Raw genomic sequence first — 25,188 nt, 5'->3', positions numbered from 1 at the left:
CTAGGCTATCTGCCCTAGGGCATTTATAAGCCTAGCCAGAGTGTATTTGGCTTCCGCCTCCCTATTAGATTAACCTACTGTGCCTCTGTAAAGTAGGTCACAGAAGGTACCCTTTTAAGATTAGTTTACTGTGCCTCTGTCTAGCAGGGACACAGGAGAGATCCCAGGGGTGAATTTGCAATTTCCCATCCACGCGTCTAAATTTCGCTTGAAGAGGGTCAGTGAGGGGCTATGTCTAACATGAATTGGGATTCAATTCCAGAGTGAGGGGAGCCTTTAGGAAATGAATCTGTCCCTCCAGCATGTCCTATTTATTTTTGTGCTGAGGTTTATGTCCCTGGAGCGTGTAGCTCTAAGGGACTTGGATTTTTTGAGGTGGAGCATGTCCATTAATTCTGGGTTTGACATGGCTTTGTACGTCAGGCATAGATCGCCTCTGAGCAGGTGGTAAGCAACTGAGTAGAGCTGGAGTTTCTTTAGTCGAGCTGCGTAGGACATCTGTTTGTAGCCCATGATCCTCTTGGTGAGGTACTTTTGGGGTCTCTCCAGTTGCTGTAGGTGTCGGGTAAGGTACATCCCAAAAGGGGCATTGTATTCAATTATGGGCCTGATGAGTGATGAGTAGAGGGGAACAATGACCTCTCTTGATCTAGATGCGAACCCTTTTGTGATAAGGTGGGCTATATAGAAGGTCTTTCTAACCACTTTGGCAACGTGATTATCAAAGGAGAGATTACTATCTACGTTGGTCCCCAAATATCTAATTACTTCTTCCGTACTTAATGGATTACCACCTATGTGGTAATTTGTGGGCACCTTGCTTTTTCCAAAGGGGATGACTATGCACTTTTTAGCATTTAACTTGAGGCCGTGGCTCTGGCACTAAGCATCCATCTCTGTGAGACCCTTTTGGAGGATGCTTGTGTCAGCTGGAGATTCGATTATGGCCCCCAGTTTGCAGTCATCTGCGAACTTTGTCAGCCATAATCCCCCGTGTTAGCCTAAACCTCAGAGAAGTATATACCAAACAAGAGAGGTCCCAGAACTGAGCCCTGTGGGATGCCACTTGTAACTGGTTTGTCTTAGAAAACATATTCAGTGTTTACATGAATGATATATTTGTTAGTAGCCAATTAGAAATGTAGTGACATATGAACAAAATATAAACTGTAGAGAAGATTCTATGCATATAATAAACATAATACTTTAGAACAGAGTTTTAAAATGGATCAAAAGATAAGAAAATTCAATAGAAAAAAGAGGAAGAAAGAAAACTTAAAGGAGGGAAATATTAAAGTAGATTTAACAGAAAATATGATGAGGCTAAAATGTAAAAGCAGGCAAGTAGTTTTGGTAGGAGAATGTAATGTAACTTGCAAGAATGAATTTAAAATTAAAGGAAGGGATAACATACATATGGAATAACTAAGAGCTGTTGGTGGGTATGATGACCCTTCACCACAGGGCCAGTAATCAAGGAGCCTCAATTCTTCCGCTGGCACCAGTGGGAGATGTTCACTGGGAGGATAACAGCTGCACACACACACTATCTCCAATTGCAGCTCTCTGCATCAAGCACAATCAAGCACAATTTTCCTTAAGAGCATGCAGGGAACACAGTCGGTCCGGGACTGGTTCCTTTCTTTCTCAGGCTCCCCACTAAGACTCCCACTGGTACAGCTATAGAGCTGAGTCCTTAGCCAGGGTTCCAAGCCAAGCCCTCCAAAACTCTCTCTGTCTAACCTTTGTGACCCTGCTCAAGTAGCTGATACACATATTCTTTGAGATTTGATTTGCGCACGCACACACACACACACACACACACACACACACACACACACACACACACTCCTGCGAAAGGCTGGCATAGGTTTTCTACCTATGCCCCCTTTTGCCCAGACTATAAGGTAGTTATCACTGCACCAGAGCCCCTCACCAGCTACGTTAAGGCCCTTACAAGGGTACCCAATATACTGATTTAAATCAATATTAATACAAATGGTAGTTTGACTAAAAACAAGGCTATTAGAAGTAACCCACACATTATCAACAAATAAATATACAAATACTCTCAAAACTTAAATATCTCTACACAGATCAGCCACAATGAAAGTTTTAAATATATTAATAATATATTTAACGTGTAAAATATATTTAATAATAAATAATACATTTAAAAATAAATAATAAAAGAACAAAAAAATGTTGTATATATTCACAGTGATATCAGAGTTCAAAATCACAGGAAATATTTAAAATAAAAGAACCAAGATGCTGTCCTCCAAAAAAAGGAAGCCAATCTGGTGGTCTTGTGCCATAAACAAACTCTACAACAGAAGAAAGAAACTGTTGCAAAAAAAGAGTAAAATCCCATGACTGGAGTAACTCCATGGTCAGCCTCAGTAAGAAGCTGAGATTCCTCATAAAATCCTCCAAAGCTAGTTACGAAAACAAAGTCACCACTGATTCTAAAGACAACCACAAAGCATTCTATAGCTATGTCAAGAATTTCAGTGGCAACACTCAGATCTGCTCTGAGTTACACCACAATGGCACTAAATATACAGAACCAACTGATATTGCCAACATCCTGGCAGATAGGTTCAGTGCTAACTTTACCCCCCCCCCCTCACCTCCTAAAGAGCCCATCTCTAATACTGGAAGAATCCAAAGTTCCTGTAATCATGGCCACACAGGTAAAAACCACACTCTCCAAAGCCAAGAACACAGCATCCATGGGACCTGGCAACATCCCAGGCTGTGTTCTATATGAACTACAGAATGAACTGACACCCTACCTAAGCACCATGTTCAATCATAGCCTCACCTCAGGCTTTGTGCCCACTGACTGGAGCACAGTGATGGTTATCCCACTCCACAAAGGGGGAGCCACCATGGACCCTGGGAACTACTGCCCCATTAGCCTAATGAGCCTGGTCTTCAAGGCCATGGAACTTATCATCATGGAACTTATAAACAAAGACATTGGTAATCTCCAAACTCTGGACCCCACCCAGTTCGGGTTTGCAAAAGGCAGATCATGTCTCCTAAACTTGATAGATTTCTTTGAAGCAATCACCAAAGCTGTAGACGAGGGTAAGGTGGTTCACACAGCTTATCTAGATCTCACCAAGGCTTTTGACACCATCCCCCACTCTGGAATTTTAGATAAAGTCACTAAACTAGGTATAAATCCCTTTGTCACAAGATCGTTTGCCAACTGGCTCACTGACAGGACCCACACTGTGAAAGTAGCAGACTCCAAATCCGACTTCAGAACAGTGACAAGTGGAGCACCACAGGGTTCAGTTCTGGGTCCTCTGCTATTTGGTATCTACTTTTCTGAAGTACAGGCTAACACAGAAGGTCTTTGGCTAACAAAGTTTGCAGATGACTGCAAACTAGGTGCTATAATTAAAACTCCTAATGACGTGGACATCCTACAAAAGGGCCTCACTGAGACAGATGCCTGGTGTCAAAGCCATGGCCTCAAGCTCAATGCCAAAAAGTGCATTGTCATCCCCTTTGGTAAAAACTCTGTACCCATGAGCTACCACATAGGTTGTAGTCTACTTAACACCAAAAGTGTGATAAGAGACCTTGGAACACAGGTGGACAGTAGTTTCTCCTTTGATAATCACATCGCCACAGTAGTCAGGAAATCCTTCTATATGGCACACCTGATTGTTCCCCTCTACTCGTCACTCATTAGGACAGTAGTCTCTCCTTTGACATTGAAAAAATGTTCTATTTTCATATAATTTTGCCAAAAGGTATAATACATTGTCTTTGAAGGAGAAAAAGGAGGAAAATAGAAAAACAAGGACATTTAATGCATATTTACACAAGGCAATTCACTTTATAGTCATTTAAACTAAATGATGTTTTACATTCATGTCATAGCATGAGTAATCTTCCTACTATGTTTGCATTGGCTAAGGTGTGACTCCAAGGTGAAGCCCCATCAAAAAGAAAACAAGCACATGGACCCCAAAATTTCAGAGATTCTGTCATCTGACTTTAGAATACCTCAATATCGATCAACAATGTCCCTAAGGACATTAATGTTACACCCATACTCAATCGCAGACTATTTTATTTAGAGATCTACTTAAGAGCTGTTTCCCCTGTGGCCATTGTTCTGCTTGCTAATTTGTTCTTAAATCCAAAAGTTTCACCATTGCAAATACATCAAAAGTACATGATATCTTATTTTTTGGCAACTGTAGCACAGAGTGGCTTATCTATCTAGCCAGATGTTCCTGCTCAGCATTTTATGTAGGCCAAACATCAAGGTCCCTGCAACTTTGGATTTCTGAACACTTAAGTGACATTTGAAATAAACGAGCTTCCAGCTCATTATACAAGCATACTCTCCAACATGCTATAGCACAGTTTACTTTCACAATTATTGACATAATAAAAGAAAACAGACAGGGCAAGTCAGCACTAAAAAATTAAAAGCACTACACCCTCACAAACTCCCCTTGAGTACCTTGTTCCCAATTGGCCCTTTTTTCAATTATAAAGGAATTCCCAATACTATTCTAGCATGTCCAAAGGTCAGTTGTCAATCTCCTCTCCGGTTCAGCTGGTGAATCTGGGAATCTTGAGGCAATGTTACAACTGCCTCATGTACACAGACAACCCTCTCCTCCTCCCAACACATTCCAACACATATGAGAGATGCAACCATATAGCCAAACTGGAGGCTAAGCTCTCTTAACTCAGTACTGGCGTAACCAGTCAGGAGGAGAAGGAAACCACACTCACTACAATTCCAGTCTCACATAGACCTACCACGACAGCAAACCAAACACATAAACACACAAAAACATACTCGGAGGCTCTAAATAAAAATCTGCCTAAGCAGCACAGACCTCCAAAGCAGGCACCCAAACAACCGCTACCCCAAAACAAAACACGTGCAACACATAGCTCAGAAAGCCAGTGTGCCTAACAGTCACAGCCCTTAAAGCTAAACAACAAACCTGATACACTTGTAATTAGTGACTCTATCATCAGGCACACTGACGTCCTGCTCACCAGGCTGAACAAGGAGAAGGTCACGGTGAGCTGCCTGTCGGGTGCTAGGATCCACCACATAACACATGCACTCAGGTCACTCCAAGGCAAGTACAAATATGACTCAATCATTGTCCATGCTGGTGTGAATGACCTGAGACGTACCTCCCTAGACATACATGAAAAGAAGAGACATAGAGGAGTTCTCTGAGCATGTAGCCAAGGCCGGTATGACCCTGACCTTCAGTGGCATCTTACCCTCACCAAGAATGATGCCACAATATGAAGATAAGATGATCAATTTCAACAATTGGCTTAAGTATTGGTGTCATTCAAAGGGGATCCAATGCCTGTCAGCCTGGGATGACATGCTCGACAAGCCACGATGCTTCGCTAGGGATGGCTTGCACCTGTCACCCCTGGGCTTTCGGATATTGGCAAAGGCTATTGCCACCCCCATAGTGCCTTCTTTAGGCAAGGCTCAAAAGGCAAACCCACCTCCATAGGTATCACAAGGGATAAGAAACTAAGAGTAATGCTACTCAACGCCAGAAGTCTAAACCTCAAGATGCATGCACTCAAAACTCTCCTTAGCATGGAGAACATCGATATCTGTGCAGTAACCGAAACCTGGTTCAAGGCTCCCGAGAGCACCCCAGCACTACCAGGTTATACCTCATACCATGCTTTTCGGCCCCAAAACTTGGACCGAACCACAAAAGGAGGGGGAGTATCAATATTTGTCAAAGATACCCACACCTTCAGGTTGGTGGCACAGCACAAAGCATCAGAGACTTTCCATGTGCAACTAACAGTGGGTAAAACTGCCTTCCAGTTTATAGCCTGCTGCAGACCACCCTCCCAAATCCAGGAACCCCACTCGGCCTTCCTGAGAACACTGGAAAATATGAAGGTCTCTCCAAACACCATTATATTGGGCGACTTCAATTACCCAAACATAGAGTGGGAGCATTACTCTAGCTCCAACACCCTAGCCCAAAGGTTCCAAGAATTTATAAACTCATATGCTATGGAACAACTTGTTACCACTTCCACAAGAGGGGAAAACATACTGGACCTGAAAGTCACCAACATGGGGGCTCTATGCTCTAGACCAGAAGTGCATCCCTCACTGGTAAGATCAGACCATAAACTAATCTCACTGGATATTCACATCCCGACCCCACCCCCTGCCCAGAAAACCACAGTGAAAAACTTCTCTAAAGCAAATTTCACACTCCTCAAAACTGAGGTGGAATCCTTCAAAGCCCCCGGACCTGTGGAAAATACGGCCCAGACTGCAGAATCCTTTATAAACGCATTCTATGAACACCTTCAGGAATGCATGGATCATGCAATCCCAAATAAAACCAAGACCCAATCCTCCAAAGGCAGGCATCCTGTCTGGTGGACTCCAGCCATAAACAAACTATACAATAGAAGGAGGAAGCTACTACATGATAGAGCAAAATCCCAAAAAGGGAAGGCATCTCTGATCAGTATTAGCAAAAAACTATGGGCTCTCATAAAATCGTCTAAGGCCAGCTTCGAGAGAAAAATTGCACAGGACACTAAGGATAACCACAAGGCTTTCTTTAGTTATGTTAGGAACCTGGGTGGGGATTCCCAGATATGCTCAGAATTAGTCCAAAATGACAAAAAATTCACCGAACCCACAGACATTGCCAACATCCTAGCTGACAGGTTCAGCACAAACCCCCCCCCTCCCCACCAAAAGGGCAAATATCTATCCCAGCAGAGTGCTGCCCCCCTGACATCTCAGATGCTCAGGTAAGAGCCGCCCTCTCCAAAGCAAAAAACACAGCATCAATGGGACCAGGCGGTATCCCGGACTGTGTCTTACATGAACTCCAAGAAGAGCTAAACCCAAACATAAAACTACTGTTCAATCTCAGCCTTACTACAGGATATGTACCCAAAGAGTGGCGTACAGCAACAGTGGTCCCTCTCCACAAAAGTAGTGCCTCAATGGATCCTGGAAACTATCACTCCATAAGCCTGACTAGCTTGGTCTGCAAAGCTATGGAAAGGATCATCATGGACCTCATAAATAAATATATTGGGGACCTACAGACACTGGATCCTACCCAGTTCGGCTTTGTTAAGGGCAGATCCTGCCTCTTAAACCTGGTCAATTTCTTTGAAACAGTCACCAAGATCATTGACGAGGGGAAGGTGGTCCACACAGCCTACCTGGACCTTGCAAAAGCCTTCAATACAATACCCCACTCGGGCATTATAGATAAGCTCACCAGCTTAAATATAAACCCCTATGTCACTAGATGGGTTGCAAACTGGCTCAAGGACAGAAACCATATGGTTAGAATTGCTGGAGCCATGTCAGACTCCAAACCAGTTACAAGTGGCATCCCACAAGGCTCAGTCCTGGGACCTCTCTTGTTCGGTATATATTTCTCGGAGGTACAGGCCAACATGGAAGAGCTGTGGCTGACCAAGTTCGCAGATGACTGCAAACTAGGCGCCATAATCGACTCTCCAGCTGACACAAGCATCCTACAAAAGGACCTCATAGAAACAGACAACTGGTGCCAGAGCCATGGCCTCAAGCTAAACACCAAAAAGTGTATAGTCATCCCCTTTGGCAAAAACAAAGTGCCCACAAATTACCACATAGGTGGTAATCCATTAAGTACGGAAGAAGAAATTAGGGACCTGGGGACCCAAGTTGATAGCAATCTCTCATTTGAAAACTACGTGGCCAAAGTGGTTAGAAAAACATTTTATATAGCCCACCTAATCATGAAGGGATTCACATCTAGATCAGGGGAGGTCATCGTGCCTCTTTACTCATCCCTCATCAGGCCCATAATTGAGTACAATGCCCCTTTTGGGATTTACATTACCAGACACCTGCAGCAACTGGAAAGACCCCAAAAGTACCTCACCAAGAGGATCAAAGGGCTCAAACAGATGCCATATGCTGCCTGGTTAAAGAAACTCCAGCTCTACTCAGTGGCATACTGCCTGCTCAGAGGCGATCTGTGCCTGACTTATAAAACCATGTCCAACCCGGAATTAATGGACATGCTGCACCTCAGAAAATCCAAATCCCATCGAGCTACACGCTCGAGAGACTTGAACCTCAGCACTGAAATTAATAGGACATGCTGGAGGGACAGATTCATAACCCAGAGGCTCCCTTCACTTGGAATAAAATCCCAGTGCAGGTTAGGCAGAGTCCCTCATTGACTCTCTTCAAGAGGAATCTTGATGAGTGGATGGGAGATTGTAGGTTTACCCTGGGTATCGCTTCTGTGTCACTGTTAGACAGAGACACAGTATACTAACCTCAAAAAAGGGCATAGCAAAATTAATTTAAAATGGGTGGTGAAAGCCAAACACACCCTGACTAGGCTTATAAATGCCCTAGGGCAGATAGCCTAGTATGAACCTATGAACCTATGAACCTATGAAATGGGTTGGCACTCTGTTCTAAATATTACAGAACGTAATTGGATCATCAGACTTGGGGGATTCTTTAGGCCTGGTCTTAATGAGCAATTGTAATTAATTATGTAATTGGAGTGCAATGTATATTTAAGTTAGTTAAAATTTTCTGTGTGTTATGTTCACTGAGGAAGGCATATTTATGCCGAAACTGGTTTGACTGTTTTTGCTATAGCTTGCTATAGCTTTTTGGAGTTGCCACATTAAAGAGTTTTGGGTGTCACAACTTGGTGCTGGCAGTTTTACTGATTGCTTCACATTTTAGACCTTTCCAGAAAAAACAAAGATTGTTTTTAAAGGGAGTGTGTGTTATAACAAAAGTACTATCTGAAGTAGATCTGAGAAAATATGTAGTGATTTTGTAGTGTATATTTTAGTGGCAAGTGATGGACAGTGCTTGCTAAGCTGAATTGTAAATTTAATTGTAGCATTTCAGTAACCGTGACTGGTGACCAGTTAAACTTTTGTAATCATTGCAGGGTGTTCCCTAGAGTGGAACTGCATATTTTGTTGAAGGTGATTTCTGTGTTGAAATTGTATTACTGGAGTTAAGACAACATATCAGTAGACAGTACTCATCAAGTTTGGATTTAAACATGTTGATCCCTATAGCATTTCGTGCTTTAAAGGACAATAGATGCAAGACTGTATAGGCACATATTTAGCTATTTAGATGCGTTATCTACACATATTTAGCTGTTTAGATGCATTGTCTATACATTTAGCTATTTAGATACATTGTCTACACATATTTAGCTATTTAGATGCATTGTCTACACATATTTAGCTGTTTAGATGTGTTGTCTATACATTTAGCTATTTAGATGCATTGTCTACACATATTTAGCTATTTAGATGTGTTGTCTACACACATTTAGCTATTTAGATGCATTGTCTACACTGATTTAGCTATTTAAATGCGTTGTCTACACACATTTAGCTATTTAGATGCATTGTCTATACATGTAGCTATTTAGATGCATTGTCTACACACATTTAGCTATTTAGATGTGTTGTCTACTCATATTTATCTATTTAGATCCATTGTCTACACATATTTAGCTATGTAGATGCATTGTCTACACATATTTATCTATTTAGATGTGTTGTCTACATATATTTATCTATTTAGATGCGCTGTCTACACAGATTTAGCTATTTAGATACGTTGTCTAAACATTTAGCTATTTAGATGCATTGTGTACGCATATTTAGCTATTTAGATGTGTTGTCTACACACAGTTAGCTATTTAGATGTGTTTATACAGATTTAGCTATTTAGATGCATTGTCTACAGTCTGATCTATGAGAAGAGTGAATGATAGCTATTGGTCAAGAGTGACACGGGTAGTTTTTAGAGATACCACAAGGATCAAGGAACCTAGGGGGTTCACTGTTTTCATGGGAAGGATATTGGAAAGGTTATTTTGGAGTTCTGAAAAAGCTTATTGTGGGATTTCTAACTGTTGGATGACACATTTGTGGTCAGTTAGCCAGATCCACTGGAAACTGAAGCTAAATTTTAACTCTTGTAGTAGACTATTAAGTGAGGGGTTAGAGGAAGGTATACTTACACTCATGTCATCTGCATCTAATGTCCAATTAATTGTGTTAAGATTCCTAGTTAGTTATTAATAATTATGGAGAGGAGTAATGATCATGTGACTGAACCTTGTGGAACCGGACTATTAAGATAGCCATTGCACAAGGAGTTACTACCTGATGTAAATTTGAAGGTTTAATTGAGAAAATGGGATGAGAATGACATTCTTGCCTGTTATCCATTTTCTAAAATGGTCAGAATAGTGATGGTTTTAAGAATGACTTTGTAGCTAGGAAGAGAGCATTAGATAAGTGGGCATTCTCCATGACTTCTTAGATTAGGTTTGAAGTAGATAGCTGTCTTGATATTAACAACCACCATTGTTTTAGGCCTGGTTTTATAAAGGTGTGAGGACTTAGGTTTATATCTATATCTATCTGTTTCTGAGCTTTTCCCACCTCTTGAGTTGATGGCTCTGAAAAAGAAGATATTAGGAAAAGAGTGGCTTCTGTTGGATGGAGAAGGACTGCAAATGGGAGAGGTAGAATTTGTGATGAGTATTTGCATTAAGTAAATTATTGCCCAGGAATATGCAAGATTGTGACTCCATCTTTCGGTTATTAGTAACGAATTCGGTTAGTTTATATATTTTTAAAATATCTTATGTTGCCCTAAGAGATTTCTGTTGGTTCTAATGAAGCTGGCTTCACATAGATTTCTGCTTATCTGAGTGTATTCATTGACAGATTACTTGTTTAATTTTGTTTAAGGGATAGCTTTTCAAGATTTTGAAGTCTAGTATTTGTGTCTGAATATGTTAGGTTTCCTAAATAATCTGTAGACAGGAGGTTCCTTTCTGTCTCTGAAAGGAAGGAATATCCTGTTTTCTATAGGTTCAAATAAGTTATAGAATGAGTCTAATGCCATTAAGGGGTTACTGTCCAGGTATATTTTTCCCCAAATAATGTTCTCAAGATCAGTGTGAAGAATGGATTACTCAGTATCTGTAACAACATAAACATGCTTAAGGATGGGACCTGTTTTTTGTCTTTAAAGGACCAGTAATACGATGGAAGATTAGTCACTCAGAGCATTAGACAGCATCTTTAGGGTTTTCTGGGGGAATTAGTAATAAGAATATCTAGGTTTCTTGTGAGAGGGGAAACCAATTGCTTTAAGGTAATTAAACAGGATGTTTATAAAACAACACAACCTGTCTTGGTTTAACCCAGAAATATTCATTATCTTATTTATTTATTTATTTATTGGTTTATTTATTTATCTTTGTTGACTGGGAAGTCTGAATGGGATAGATGCCCATTTTTCAGTGGACGCCTGGGGAGAAAGGCTTCAATATTCACATACACAGGCAATATACAGTATATTTTCATTTTCCACATTGTATATATTTTCGTCTTGGTTACATATCCATTACTACCCTATCATCTTTTAAATGGAACATCCAAAAAATCCTCATCTTAAATGATGCTGTAAATGAATTCACTACAACTTTCCTAAATATCCTAAATAGCCTTGCATCTTCTAGAGGAACAGACTAAAAACAATTAATGTATTTTGGCTATTCAAAAAGAGTAAAAAATGCTAATGCAGTATAGAGAAAAATCTGGAAAGAATGGCAAAAATATAAAACACTATAATATCTCAAAAACTTCAGAATGCTCCATAACCGTACTAAAATGCAAATAAATAAAGACTAAAAACTGTATTATAACAACTTTCAGGACAATAGTAATCAAAACTCTAAAAAATATTCTTGTCACCCATTAAAGAAATATTACACCTCAGCCAAAAATTCAACCCTAACCCCTCTCCCAGCAACTCACCACTTGAAACTACAATAGAATTAAACTCTTATTTCATATGTAGTGTAGTGCCCCTAACCAAGGATTCCCCAACATCCAGTTCCAGCCCTGACCAACAGCCACATATCACTACATCCACTTTTACCTTCAAACTTGTGCCCACATCCTATATAAAACTACTCTTGAACAAACTCAAACTATGCTCTATTTAACTGATGACCTTCCAAGCGAGTGTCTTAAAATGGCAGCCGATAACATCACCTCTTCTGACTGTGGCTCAGTCCTTATAAATAGGTCAGTGCAAAAATATGTCATGTTCCCTCTCTCTGGAAAAAGTCACAAATTATCCCTCTGTGCGAAGGAGGAAATTCAACAGACATTACTAACTTTAGCCCTATAGCATTCTTATCTATCTCCAAAATACTTGAAAAATGTATTCAAAAGCAATTGTTAAACTATTTCCTGCAAGAAGAATTCCCATTCCCCATACAACATGGTTTCCATCTTTCCCATAGTACTAACGCTGCATTTGTAACCTATTTACATACTGTCAATAAAGCTAGAGATAACAGCAAACTTGTCTTCTCCTTAATTCTACACCTGTCTAAAGCCTTTGACACAGTTTGTCATAGCAAACTTCTACTTCAGAAATCCTCATTAGCTCTCTCTTAGCCCACTCTTTTATGGTTCAAAAGCCAATAGGTATCAGTCAGTAAAATGGCACTCTACTCTTTCCACATACCTCACAGTCAAAACCAATGTACCACAAGGCTCTGTCCTGGGATCCCGCCTATTTAACATTCTCACAAACACCCTTCATGCATCTATAATACAGGCCTCTCTTATACAGTACTTAGATGACTCCACTCAAATATGCACATCTGACAATCTTGCACAACTCCAAGAAATTCCTCAGGAAGCTTTAACAAATATCGAAACATGGATTTGTAACTAACAACTCATGCTCAACCCCAACTCTGTCAAAAAATCCCCATATCTCTCTCTCATGATAAAACAAAATTTAAAATCCTCTTTCTTAATAATACAACCATTGAAGTCACTTCTCATCGCAAATTATTAGGGGCAACAGTGGATAATGAATCTTAAATTTGACCTGCATATACAAAGTTCATAAAAAACTCAGCAAAAAACTAGGGATGCTTTACAGAGGCAAAAATAAGAAATGTTTCATTTGAATGCATTGTTCATTATTTAAAAATGGTTAATTGATGCTCAATTATTTAGAAGTATATTGCTGTTGATTGGTTTAGTGATACTGTTTTGTCTGATGAAGGCTCGGAATTGACTGAGCCGAAAGTGCTTACAATAAACAGTTTCAATATTGCTGCCTGCTCTTATCGCTTCTAGTGCCACATTCTTCTTTAACAGTTTTTAGTGTTTGGAAGTCTTCATTATTTAAATATGTTTACTTATTGTTAAGACCTTCTACCTGACTTCTTTAACTTCCCATTCACTATATTACCTGTATACTAATTGTAGTAGTCCCTTGAAGACACCCCTCTTACTTTTGCCCCCTCTAAACTCTGTATTCCCCACTTTCTCCTCCTGAACTCCTATACTTTCTTCTTAGCTTTCAAACTATGCTGTATTCTAACCATACATATTTCCTTTTTCAGGAAAGGTATCTGTATTAATCCATTCAGGTTTCAAATAAAACCATAGCATATAACTAAAACAGCATACAGCAAAGCATTCTACAGTCCCATGTATGGCAAACATGTCAACCTTTACCAACAGGCAGCCTGAGGTCTTATATCTGAAAATTAAATCCTAAGTATGTTTAAATGCAACTTTTGAATTTGTACTTATTAAAATACGTTTCCATTCTTTTTATAAAATGTCTCTTAAAACCACCAGAACCAGCAGTTGCTATCTTCCCTTCCTAACTTTAATAATACCAAATCACCTTACTTACTGATTGTTTTTCCATAACGCTCCTATGGGTGTGTAGCCCCACTGTTTTTCCATAACGCTCCCATGGGTGTGTAGCCCCACTCTGTTCACTCCCCTACACTACCCCCATTCCCACCCACCTCCACTTCAACTAGACATAGTATTAAAACCCCACCCACATGCCAACAGTCAATCACAACCCAGACTTCAACTACTTAGATCAAATAACTACACCTACCATAAACCGCCACTACTCATCACTTATCAGTACTTAAAGTAAAATGTCACCCCCTCCTGCAAGTTCATAACCCTTTTACCCACACACGAAACACTACTCATCTCAGTTATCTGCCACCAACCCTATTACACTCATTACACTCTACACTCTAAAATGTCAAAATACCATAATAAAATTCTTCACTTTAATAAGAAATACTTACACCTAACAGCCCTCCAGATCACCACTGGATTACTGCTATTACTTTTATACTCCCTCACTTGACATTATACTCTACTACAATCCACCAAACCCCTTCTCTGGCAAACCTCTTCATTATTCCACCTAAATAGATCATTAAACTATAAGATAGACCCAACCCTTTTCTGTACTCGCTACATAGATTACCATACAAACAAATTCCAGCCTCTAGCAACCACATCCCAAATCTGTCAGAAAGATGCCAAACTACAAAACAAGTTTGCCAAACTCCTTTTATACCTTATTAAGCAATTAAACCGCTCCAAGGACATGCACCCTAATTCTGGTCCCATTCTCCTACATAATATGATAAGTAGCTCTATCACATTCAACCCTAGACTATTACACCAGCGAAACAATTCTTCCCTTCTTCTCCTTAATATGAATGTAAGAAGTATTAGAAATAAAGTTCATGATCTGCATGCCCTACTCTCCCTCTATTCTCCTGATATTGTAATATTAACAGACAAATGGCAAAAAAAAGACAATAACAAGAATGAAATCGTAGCTCCCAGATACAGAATTCTTCTCAAAGACAGGAAAACTAGAAGGGGCAGGGAAGTAGCAGTTTTATTAAAAGATCAGCTAATACTTGACTATTTAGAATTAAGCATCACTGACTTTGAAAATGCAGAACTTATATTTGCCAAATCAAAAATTAACCCTAGAAAACTCATTAACATCATAAGTGGTTATATCTCACTATGAAACAATATTTCCTCACTAGAAAATATACTACACTGGATCTCCAATTCCCTTCCACAGGAAACACTCCTGATGGGTGACTTCAACATTGACTGGCTCAACTGCTCCTTTCAGAATCCAATATCCCATATTAGCCTCTATGGGTTCACCCAGCTTATCACATCTCATATGCGGACTGACCAGTCTTCCAAACCACAGTCTATCCTTGACTGGATTATGGTCAACAACCCTACCCTATCATCTCAATCAGGCCATCTCCCTGACAACCTGAGTGACCATCAGCCAGCCTTTCATCTAAGAATCCACTGTCACCAAACCAAGCAACCATCTACTGCTTAATCAGAAATAAAAAAAGATCTGACTCAAACAGGTTTAACTCCACTCTAAAAAGCTGCAACTGGGAACCTCTGAGACAACTACCTATAGAAGACACTGTTACTCTTTCAACACTACTTTCTTAGATATACTAAACTGCCACACACCACCTACAGCTATCAGAGTAAAAGCTAACTATGCACTCTGGCTAAGTAAAGAATGCAGATCCTTAGTCCAGGATAGAGATAAGGCTTGGAAACAGTTTCACAAAAGCAAAACCCAAATCAGAGAACAAATATTTTAGAACTGCATAACAAAGCTTTGAAACTAGTAAAATTAGACAAAATCAACTACTACCACAATATTCAGGAAAAACACCACAATAACCCTCAAAAGTTCTGGGCTGTGGTTAATTATATACTTTTGCCAGTTAAATCAGTCACTCCCACTCCATCATCAAACAGCAACTCTGATAATATAGCAACCAAAATTAATAAATACTTTACAGAAACTATCCATATCATTGCAAATTCTCAGAGCATCTCCAATAACTTTGGCCATTCCGTACTCCAGCACAGCACCAAGTCCCAAAATAGAACCAACCAATTTTCATTACACCTAGTGTCTGTTGATACCATAAAAAACTACTTAAATAGCTAACACCAACCACCCTAGCCAGAGACAGCCTTCCAGCTGACTTTCTGCAAATCACAGCAGAAGCAATAGCATACCCAGTAGCTATACTCACAAACAGAATAATATCAGGGAGCCTGGCACCTTTTATCTGAAAAATCTCCCACATTGTATTTTTACACAAGGGAGGTAATTCCACCAAACTTACTAATTGTCATCCATTTGCTATCCTGTCACCCTTATCTAATCCTAGAGAGAGCTGTACATACCCAATTCATGGACTACCTTCACACCCATAATCAAACACTCAGCACAGTTTTTGTCCCTGTCACAGAATCACCACAGACCTAATGTCCTTTATTAACAAAGTGAACCACTATAGAAATGACAGACAATTTGTATCTGCCATATTTTTTGACTTGTCCAAAGCCTTTGGTATTGTAAATCACAATAAACTCATCAGTGTTCTCTCCACCCTAAACCTTAGTAGCTTCTCTATCACCTGGTTCAAAAGCTACCTATCAGGACAGCAGCAGGCCATCAACTGAAGCACCACCTTTCCCCTCTACTCCCAGTTGCCTTAGGGGTTCCACAAGGCTCCATTCTTGGGCCTCTACTATTCTCTCTCTTCACCAAAAAGCTCCACACCTTCACACTTCATGCCTCAGTGGTACAATATGCAGACAACTCTACTCTAATATGTGCAGCCCCCTCCCTACAAGACCTCCATACCATAACCTTTCTATCTGTGGAAACATGCCTCACTAACTCCCAGCTCATTCTAAATCTCACCAACAAAATAAAGCTCCTTCTCCTCTGCCTAACAAGATCCCCCTTATCTTCCCTGTCCTTCAATATCTTATCCAAAAAAAAAAAAAAAGATTGTCACCCCAATAACTCACACTAAACCAGCATAGAAATTGACTGTAACTTGAAATTTGATATTCACAAAGCTCAAACCATTATGAAGGTCCACAAGAAACTAAGTCTTCTTTACAGAAACAAACAATTTCTAACAAGAAACATAAAAGCTACTATCTCTTGCACACACATTTGTCAACTTTTCTATATGCCTCCCCAATTCTAACCAGCCTCTGCAAAACTGATCTAAATAAACTGGAATCTTGTTACAAAATAATTGCCAAGTTTGCCACTGATACCTCATACAGGACATATCACTGTGCATCTCTTAAACAGCCAAAATGGCTTGAGGTTTCTCAACTGCTACACTTTAATCAAATAACCTTTGCCTACAAAATACTGCACCAGTCAGATAAAACCCTGCTCTCCAAACTCTTATTCAACCATGCACCACTTCTATATCCCTCCATTGCAGTGACAAACTCCTTCTAGACATCACCAAAGCTAACAGTTCAGCTGGGGAATCACTTTTCTCAAACTTCATTCCTAAAATATGGAATAAACTGCCAGCCCCAAAAGCCTTCAACTGCTCTATACTACAATTTAAAAAGCTCCTAAAATCACACTTAACAGACACTTGTCTCTGTTCTTGCACTGTCCTGGATGGGCCTTACCTCAGTCTCTTTAACTAAATACTCTTCATTGTGAGTTATCTTACACCAATATTTGACCTCAACTATATAGAAACTAGTCTCTTTCTCATATAAATTGTATATATTCATGTATGATGTGTGATGTAAATGTTTACTTGTATAGAATTGTATTGTCCATCATTATGTAACTATTGTTTGCAAATATTTCTGTAATTTCTCACATGTTTGTCAACATCTGCAATGTTTGTAGTTCCTATAACTGGAGCTTTTTTCCCTGGGCCCCCACTGAAAAAAAACCTGTGTCCGGTCAGACTTTCCTGGTAAAGAAATGTAAAAGTAAATAAACAAATAAATAAATAAAAACATTCTCACCACCACAACTAAAACTAGAAAACATCTTCCCCTCACTAGTTAACAGCACTCCCATCTTTAACCTCTAGGCATCACAAAAATCAAAACTTAAACAATGGGACAACATTTGCAACAAATACCCCTTTCAGAATCCACTGCTGTATAGCACTAAAAAGCCCAAATTGGTAACAACTATCAGATCAACTAATATAAACACAGCTTCTTATCATCTCTAAAATTGTCCAGCATCATCTGCTTGTCCAGCACAAAATATCATTCTACACAACTTTGTTCCCAATCGGTCATTACAATCCAATGTCCAAAAACTCCTGTCTACAAACCTGTCAACTCTGCTGGGCATAGTCTGTATTCAAACCATGGTGCTTATGCCTGGAACTTTGTATCTGTAAACATCAGGTCAATACCCTCCTTCAGTCCATCACAACCATTCTGAAAGACTCCCTGGCCAAAATCTGGGTCTGTTCTTGCTCAACCCCAGCATGAACTATATCCCCTAAATATGAACTAATGCCTACACATACTCTACACCTCATTACAACCCCCTTCTTCACTCACTTCATTACTTCATTCTATCAGGTTCACTCCCCAGAATCTGTTTCCAAATCTAATATAACCCTGTTTTTTTCTCACCTCATATTGCAGTTCCCATTTGTATTATACTAACTTACCTTTAATTTTTCTATAAACTGTGTTAAATTTCCCTAAATATCAAACCATTGTCATATAAATTGTATCTATTCTTAACCAAAGTTTCCACTTTGTCTAATTTGGTATAATTATTTAAATTGTAGATGTTTTTGTATTAATCTTGAATTTTGCAAAATTATTCTTAAAATGTTTTTGTAGTATTTTGGAGCTTTTCTCCATGGACCTTTGCCAAAGATGTGCATCTACCCACTCGGACTTTCCTGGTAATCAAAATGTCCTTAAATAAATTGTATTCTGGCGGTCAGCACAGAACATTAACACTACGTGCTGTTTACAAGCTGCTGCCTGTTGTCCAGGGTTTCACTCCCTCAGCTTCCGTTTGCCTTCTGTGTGAACTTGAGCAAGTCAGTCAGATAGTGCTATGGGGCAATTGACAAATTTATCCAAGCTTTCAATGGCCTCATAGACTACATGCCTAGTAACTATCTATACACCTATTCTATTTAGTAGTATGTTTGACCACCCGATCCAGTTTATATTCTAATCTCCTAATAGGATTCACTTTCTTTTTTTGGCAGTATATTGGATGGTGTTAATGAAAGCTGCGGCAAGAATGTAAAAAAAAAATCTAAGTAGAAATTTGCAGAGCAGAACTGATTATTGTAATTTCATTGATTAACCAATAATGTTCTGTGTCCATTTGGGTACTACTCCTTTAAGGTAGAGTAGCTCAAAATGTGGAGTTATTAATCTTTAAAAAAAACTCCCCATCCCGTGTGCAGGCAATATTATCAGAGAAGGTTAAATAGTTCTCTTTTTGTTCTGAGGCACAGTTTGTCTTTGAACAATGTTTCAGTTATTGATAAAGTATATGACTCAAACTAAAGAGTCGATGCTTGCAGGTATCTCCTTTGTTGTTAATACTACACAGGTTAACACAAGCTGTAATTAACTAGATTTGTTTGGAGGGTTGCTGTCACACGTGTATGTTTCTTTGTCTAAGTAAAAAGCAATGGTTTAAAATGTTTTGCTTCTGTAAAAAAGATCTGATTAACTGTCAGAAGCATAAAGTAGAAAGGAAGAATATAATTACAGAGCATTTTATATTTTATTCCACATTATATAGTGACATTATTACACTGTTTTAAAGAAACTATAGGATTTTACCTTCTGACAAAGTTTGTTTGGCTATATATCACATTTGAAAGTGGCAGTTGTTAATGAAAGAAGAGTGATTGGCAGCATTTACCCATGTAAGTGCAAAGTATGCTACTGGAATTGTATTCTTGGGTGCGACACTCTGCTCTGGTTTCTCTTTAGAATGTAACTGCACAGAGGATTTTTAAGGCCAGTCAGTGGAGACCTTAGGTGATTTCCAACTGGAGAATTTAGATGATTTCCAGCTGAGTCAGACTGGAAAAACACTTTTAGTCATTGAAGGGATAAACTACAGATGTATGAGCCAGTGCTAAGTCATTCTTGTTAGTGCCTTGGCTTCTATGCAGAGGCCATGCAAACAGAACTGATAGGTGTGTTTATGAAGCCAGGTAGTCCCTTTAACAGGAGAATGAATACCGGATCCTAAAATATGTGTTTATGGGTGACATATGAGGATTCTAGTACTGCCACACTGCATTATACTCCACAAAGTAGTCAGGAAAGAGAAAAGACGGCAAAACAGAAAACTATTTAAACAGTGATAAATGTGATTCAGAAATTAAAGCTAGTTCAATTCAAATCATTTCTGAGAATTTTCCTTTTGCTGCCTTGGTGGTTTGATCTAAAGTGATGGAGAGTTCTAACATACGGGGTACTATAATAGAAAGCTTGCAGTAAGAAATACATATTTTAGTCAAGTTTTGTATAGCTACAGCAGGAATTGGCTCAGTGTCACTGCATAATGCAAAGACATATCATTGTAAAGCCCATGATGAATTAGGCAGCCAGTCTTTGGCAAGCGCTCCCCATCAACATTAAGGAAATCAACAGTGTAAAACAAATTCAGAATGCAGCTCATCCAAGCCAGCTGCTTCTGCTTCAGCACAGGTATCCCCTAACCTTTCTGTGTCTCTTCTATATATTGTACACACACTCTGCTTGATTGTACATTGCAATGTTCACTGGAATGTATATACCGTTTTTATTTCACTGTAATCTGTCTGACCTACTCTCTTATTGCTTACATTTCTGCATTTTTTTTTTTTTTTTGGTGAAATGTTTTGTACTTCCCCCAGGCTGAGCTTGAAATTGGTCAGTACTGATCAGTGCACTCCCCAGTAAAAAAGATATAAATAAATAAATAAATTATCCTACCAAAGTACCTAGATATTCTCAAGCATGGTCCCCCTTGCTAGAAGCTTGCTTTGTGTTTAATGTGGCTTTCCATTTTAACAATGGTAAATTGAAGATATGCAGTGTGAAGCTACATGCTAAATTTAACTAATGTGCTTTTCCATTTTCACGATGGTAAAGTGAAGATATACAGTGTGAAGATATATGCTAAATTTAATGAGAATGTGGGAGTTCTCTGTACTGATCCCCCCCCCCCCCCAGGTCTCCATCTGGGATTCTTGCCTTATTTTAATTATAAACAGCTATAACTGCAACTAAACATAATTTTTAAATGGGATTAAAAAAAATCTCTGATGGACGTGATCATTTTATACAAGGATAATTAGTTAGCCCTTATGAAGAGCAAATAGAAAATAGGTAGCAATCCACGATGAAACAATAAAGCCGCAGATCAAAATGAAGGTCTTGATCAGTGGCTTTATTGTTTCATCGTGGATTGGTACCTATTTTCTGTTTATTAGTTTGGTTTGGTGCCTTTCGCTCTTTTTTGTATTACAATACCTTATGTAGAGCAATTATAGGGAAAGAGAAAGTAAGTGTTAAAGCCAATATAGTCAGATGTAATTACAGACTTGGAAGTAAAAAAAAAAAAATATAGCTTGCTTAGTTAGCTGCTAATGAGTATAAGTTGAAACTTGCAAGTTATTATTATCTACACAAAACACTCTACACTGCAAACAATGCAACTGTGACTGCTGGCTTTAAAAGGTCATCTCTGCGATTCCACGCCAGGTAAGTATCTAGAGGCTGACTTAATAAACCGTATTCTCAGCTAGTTTATTTCCGTAACACTGCAAACTAAATAGATGCATTGCTATAAATCTTCACTGATATTTTCATTTCCTACATCAGACAAAAGGTCATGCATTGCATTGGCAGGATTAGAATATTTTCTATTTGCAGTGCAAAATGTAAGACTTTCTCCCAGTACATGTTCGGCATCACTGCACAATTCATGTGCTTATTTGTCCATTTGTTAAACCAGTAAGATGGACTGTGTTAGTTGTGGCCTGACCCAAAGCATCATGTGCATATAGGTAAAACATGTAGTATATTACAGGTAATAAGTACAGTAAAAGAACTATGCAAAGCATCTTGGTAACACATTACTCAAGCGACAAAAATAATTTGATTAATGCATCATGTGCAGTCTGTAACATATTATTTCTAATTAGAGAGAGAGTAGAGAACACAAGTCTAGATTAGGGTTACCACTGATTATGAAATGGAGGTGTACAGGGTATCCATTTGGATAGTGCACTTTATTCTTATTAAGTTTCCCTTAGTCTTTTTACACTGGTATAATGACATTTGCAGAGTTTGTTGGGTGGATGGGAGACTGGTCCATACTACAGGTGTAGTGACTGATAAAGCTCTCACAACAGTTTTGGCTGGTATACCTTAATTGTTTTCCTCTTTTTACTGTTGTTTTACTTTAGGACATATAACATTTGAAAACTGTAATTGGTGGAGTGCAGTTTTGTATGTCAGAATTCTCTGAGTACACAAGTCCTAGAATGCTTTTACATTAATTGTCTTTACTGTGAGATTTTTATTTACTTATTTTTGGAGAGTGGATGGTGTAATTTGGAAGTTTATTTGGGTTTTAGCCTGTACTAACTGCATACATTTCGTTTTATTTACTTGACACTATCAATATTTTTTACAGAAGATTTAACCTATAAAAATTCCAAGGTGGTGCATGTATTCATTTGCTCTGAAGAAACCCGTTGTCATTTTAAGGATGAAAGCTCTTAACAAATATTGAATTAAACTATTGTGTGTGCAATACAAACACTTATGTTATTCATATTTTCCTGAATTCGCTTGATGGACTCACTTGTGGTTACATACATGACCCATTCCTCATATATTTATACATTTTCTCTGATGGTTCTGGACATGCAGTAATTATATTATACCCCTGTACTTAGCTCTACTGAGCCCCTTTTTTTCTTCCAGTTGTGTGCCCTACAGGTGACCATCTGTTGCTGATACTATTTTAAGTGTTCCTAGTACTATCCCCTGAGAACGGGATCATGACAGTGGCAGGATGGGCAGAGAGAATGGAGTGGACCAGCCTGCAACATCACATTCAATGGTCCTGTATGCCAGGGAAGTTTTTGGTGTACATTACACCTTGAGTGGGTAGACTTGGTTATATTATATCCATCACCATACATAATGTCAGTTAGCTGTGCCCCCCCAAGCCATAGTTTACCAGCAATCTGGTCCATGATTATAGCACATTTCTATCACTCAGGATGTTTCTTCATCACAGGAAAGAACCCCCCTTTATTTCCAAAGTGGGCGGGCCAGCAAAGCTCTTTCTCACCCCTCCCCATAGCTGGCCTTAGGCATAGGCCAACTAGGCGGCTGCCTAGGGCACCGCTCTAGCAGGGGCACTTTTCCAGTATTTATTTAATGTAGGTACACCAGGATGGGGGCACCATGTGTTGTGGTGGGGGGTGCCGTGGAGCCCTTTTGCCTAGGGCACCAGTTGACCTAAGGCCGCTCCTGCCCCTCCCCCTTGGGTCCATCAAGGTCTGAACTCCTTGTCCTTCCAGCTCATAGAATGGATTTTTTTTAACTAGTTCCAGTCAGGCAGTACTGCAATGTAACTTTATATATCTAGTAATAAACTTTCTGGAAAAGCTGCACTGATATGTGTACTCTGTTTGTTTTCTAGCAGATATATTTTGGATTGCATTTTCTGATGAGCCTTTTTACTAACAAGTTTCTGTATTTTCTCTAGCACCTCCTACCTTCACAGAGACTCCTCCTCAGTATGTAGAGGCAAAGGAAGGAAGCAGCATTGTTTTAACCTGCACAGCTTTTGGAAATCCTAAACCTGTAGTCAGCTGGTTGAGGGAAGGGCAGCTCGTAGAACAGAATGGCAAATACAAGGTCAGCCACTCTGCCTTATTCAGTTTCAAACTGTTAAAAATAAAGTGTTTTTCATACTTAAACAGTACATTTGAAAGTCTGTGAATTCTTACAAACATCAGATAAAATATAGTTCAACTGCCCACACACACACACACACACACACACACAAACAAACTCTTTGTGGGTTAAGTGCACATCTTTTGTGTATGTGTGTGATATATAAAATGGGTAGGGATTCATGCTGTGCAGTGTAGCGTTCTACAGTGTAACAGTAGCATTCTGAATGTCTTATTTTAGCTGATGAGGATACACACTGTAGACACAGTGTTGGTGTAGTAGCTGGGGAAATGGTGAAAAGCCGTTACAAAGAGTAATCCATTTCTGCCTGTTTTAAAGTTTATGATTGGTGTATTCCATAATGTTGAGCCAAGAACCTAGATGCCTTTTTATTAGTATTTTTTATTCATTTATTTTATTTTTTTACTAATGTGTGGCTATGTGACTTTTCTTTGAGAAAATATTAGATGGAAGAGAAATCTACTGGGTTTTACTTTTTCACGTTTGTTATTGAAATGTACTGCTGTCATATAGGATCGTTGTAGGACAGATAATATTTGTGAAGAATACGTCTCTTCAGTGCATTAGAATGCTTAGCTCAAAACAGCAACAGTGAAGTTTCACAGTAAAGATAACAGGCTGTGCCTCATTCCTGGGAGCAAATAGTTCAAAAAGAACTCGCCAAAACAGAAAAACTCTTGTTTAATGAAGCAATAAATTCCAACAGCGTTGCACACAAAAAATATCAGGTTACCGGTTTTGTTCATGCAGTATAAACTTCATCAGACAACATACTATTACATTTCCAGCAGAGGCTTAAATGCTGTATATAAGACTAACATCACAAAGAAGTATAATTGAGGCATAGCTCTGCCTACAGTGTTACAGAAGTCTTCAGATTATATGTAGGGTCAGAGAATGATTCTGGATTTCAATAACATATAGTGCACATTCTATGATCATCAGATATTTACAAATAGTATAGGGCAGATTAATTCTGGCATGTCAGTAGTGCACAGTGCACTTCTAATCCCTTTACAGCACACAGGGGTATGTTATAGCACTAAGCCTCTTTTTACATCCAACCTATGATAACAAACACAGAGGCTCAGAGAAGAACAGGCCTTGACGCTTCAGTACTGTCCTCAGTTACTACTAATAGTTCCTATTGGGGAACCTTACTGTGAAACTTATGAAAAACCAAACAAAAACAAACTCCATAAAGATAACAGGCTGTGCCTCATTCCTAGGAGCAAATAGAAAAACTCTTGTTTAATGAAGCAATAAATTCCAACAGCGTTGCACACAAAAAATGTCAGGTTACTGGTTTTGTTTATGCAGTATAAACGTCATCAGACAACTTACTATAACATTTTCAACATTTAAATACTAATAATCTATCTCTAATTGGATAAAGCGCTTAAAGCAACA

The 25,188-nt window shown here is 39.0% G+C and overlaps 1 protein-coding gene across 1 annotated transcript in view; it reads left to right on the top strand.

Annotated features, from left to right (window-relative positions):
- Positions 1-25,188, top strand: part of IGSF9B (immunoglobulin superfamily member 9B) — a 3,189,659-nt gene that overhangs the window by 1,101,318 nt on the left and 2,063,153 nt on the right. Inside the window, exon 4 of the mRNA XM_044081131.1 lies at positions 23,567-23,718. Coding sequence (XP_043937066.1) covers positions 23,567-23,718 — 152 coding nt within the window. The remainder of the gene's footprint in view (positions 1-23,566; positions 23,719-25,188) is intronic.

Source organism: Protopterus annectens, chromosome 8.part0 (assembly GCF_019279795.1).
Source record: "Protopterus annectens isolate FY-2018-M chromosome 8.part0, PAN1.0, whole genome shotgun sequence".
NCBI lineage: Eukaryota > Metazoa > Chordata > Ceratodontiformes > Protopteridae > Protopterus > Protopterus annectens.
This window is presented reverse-complemented; position numbering and strand designations above follow the sequence as displayed.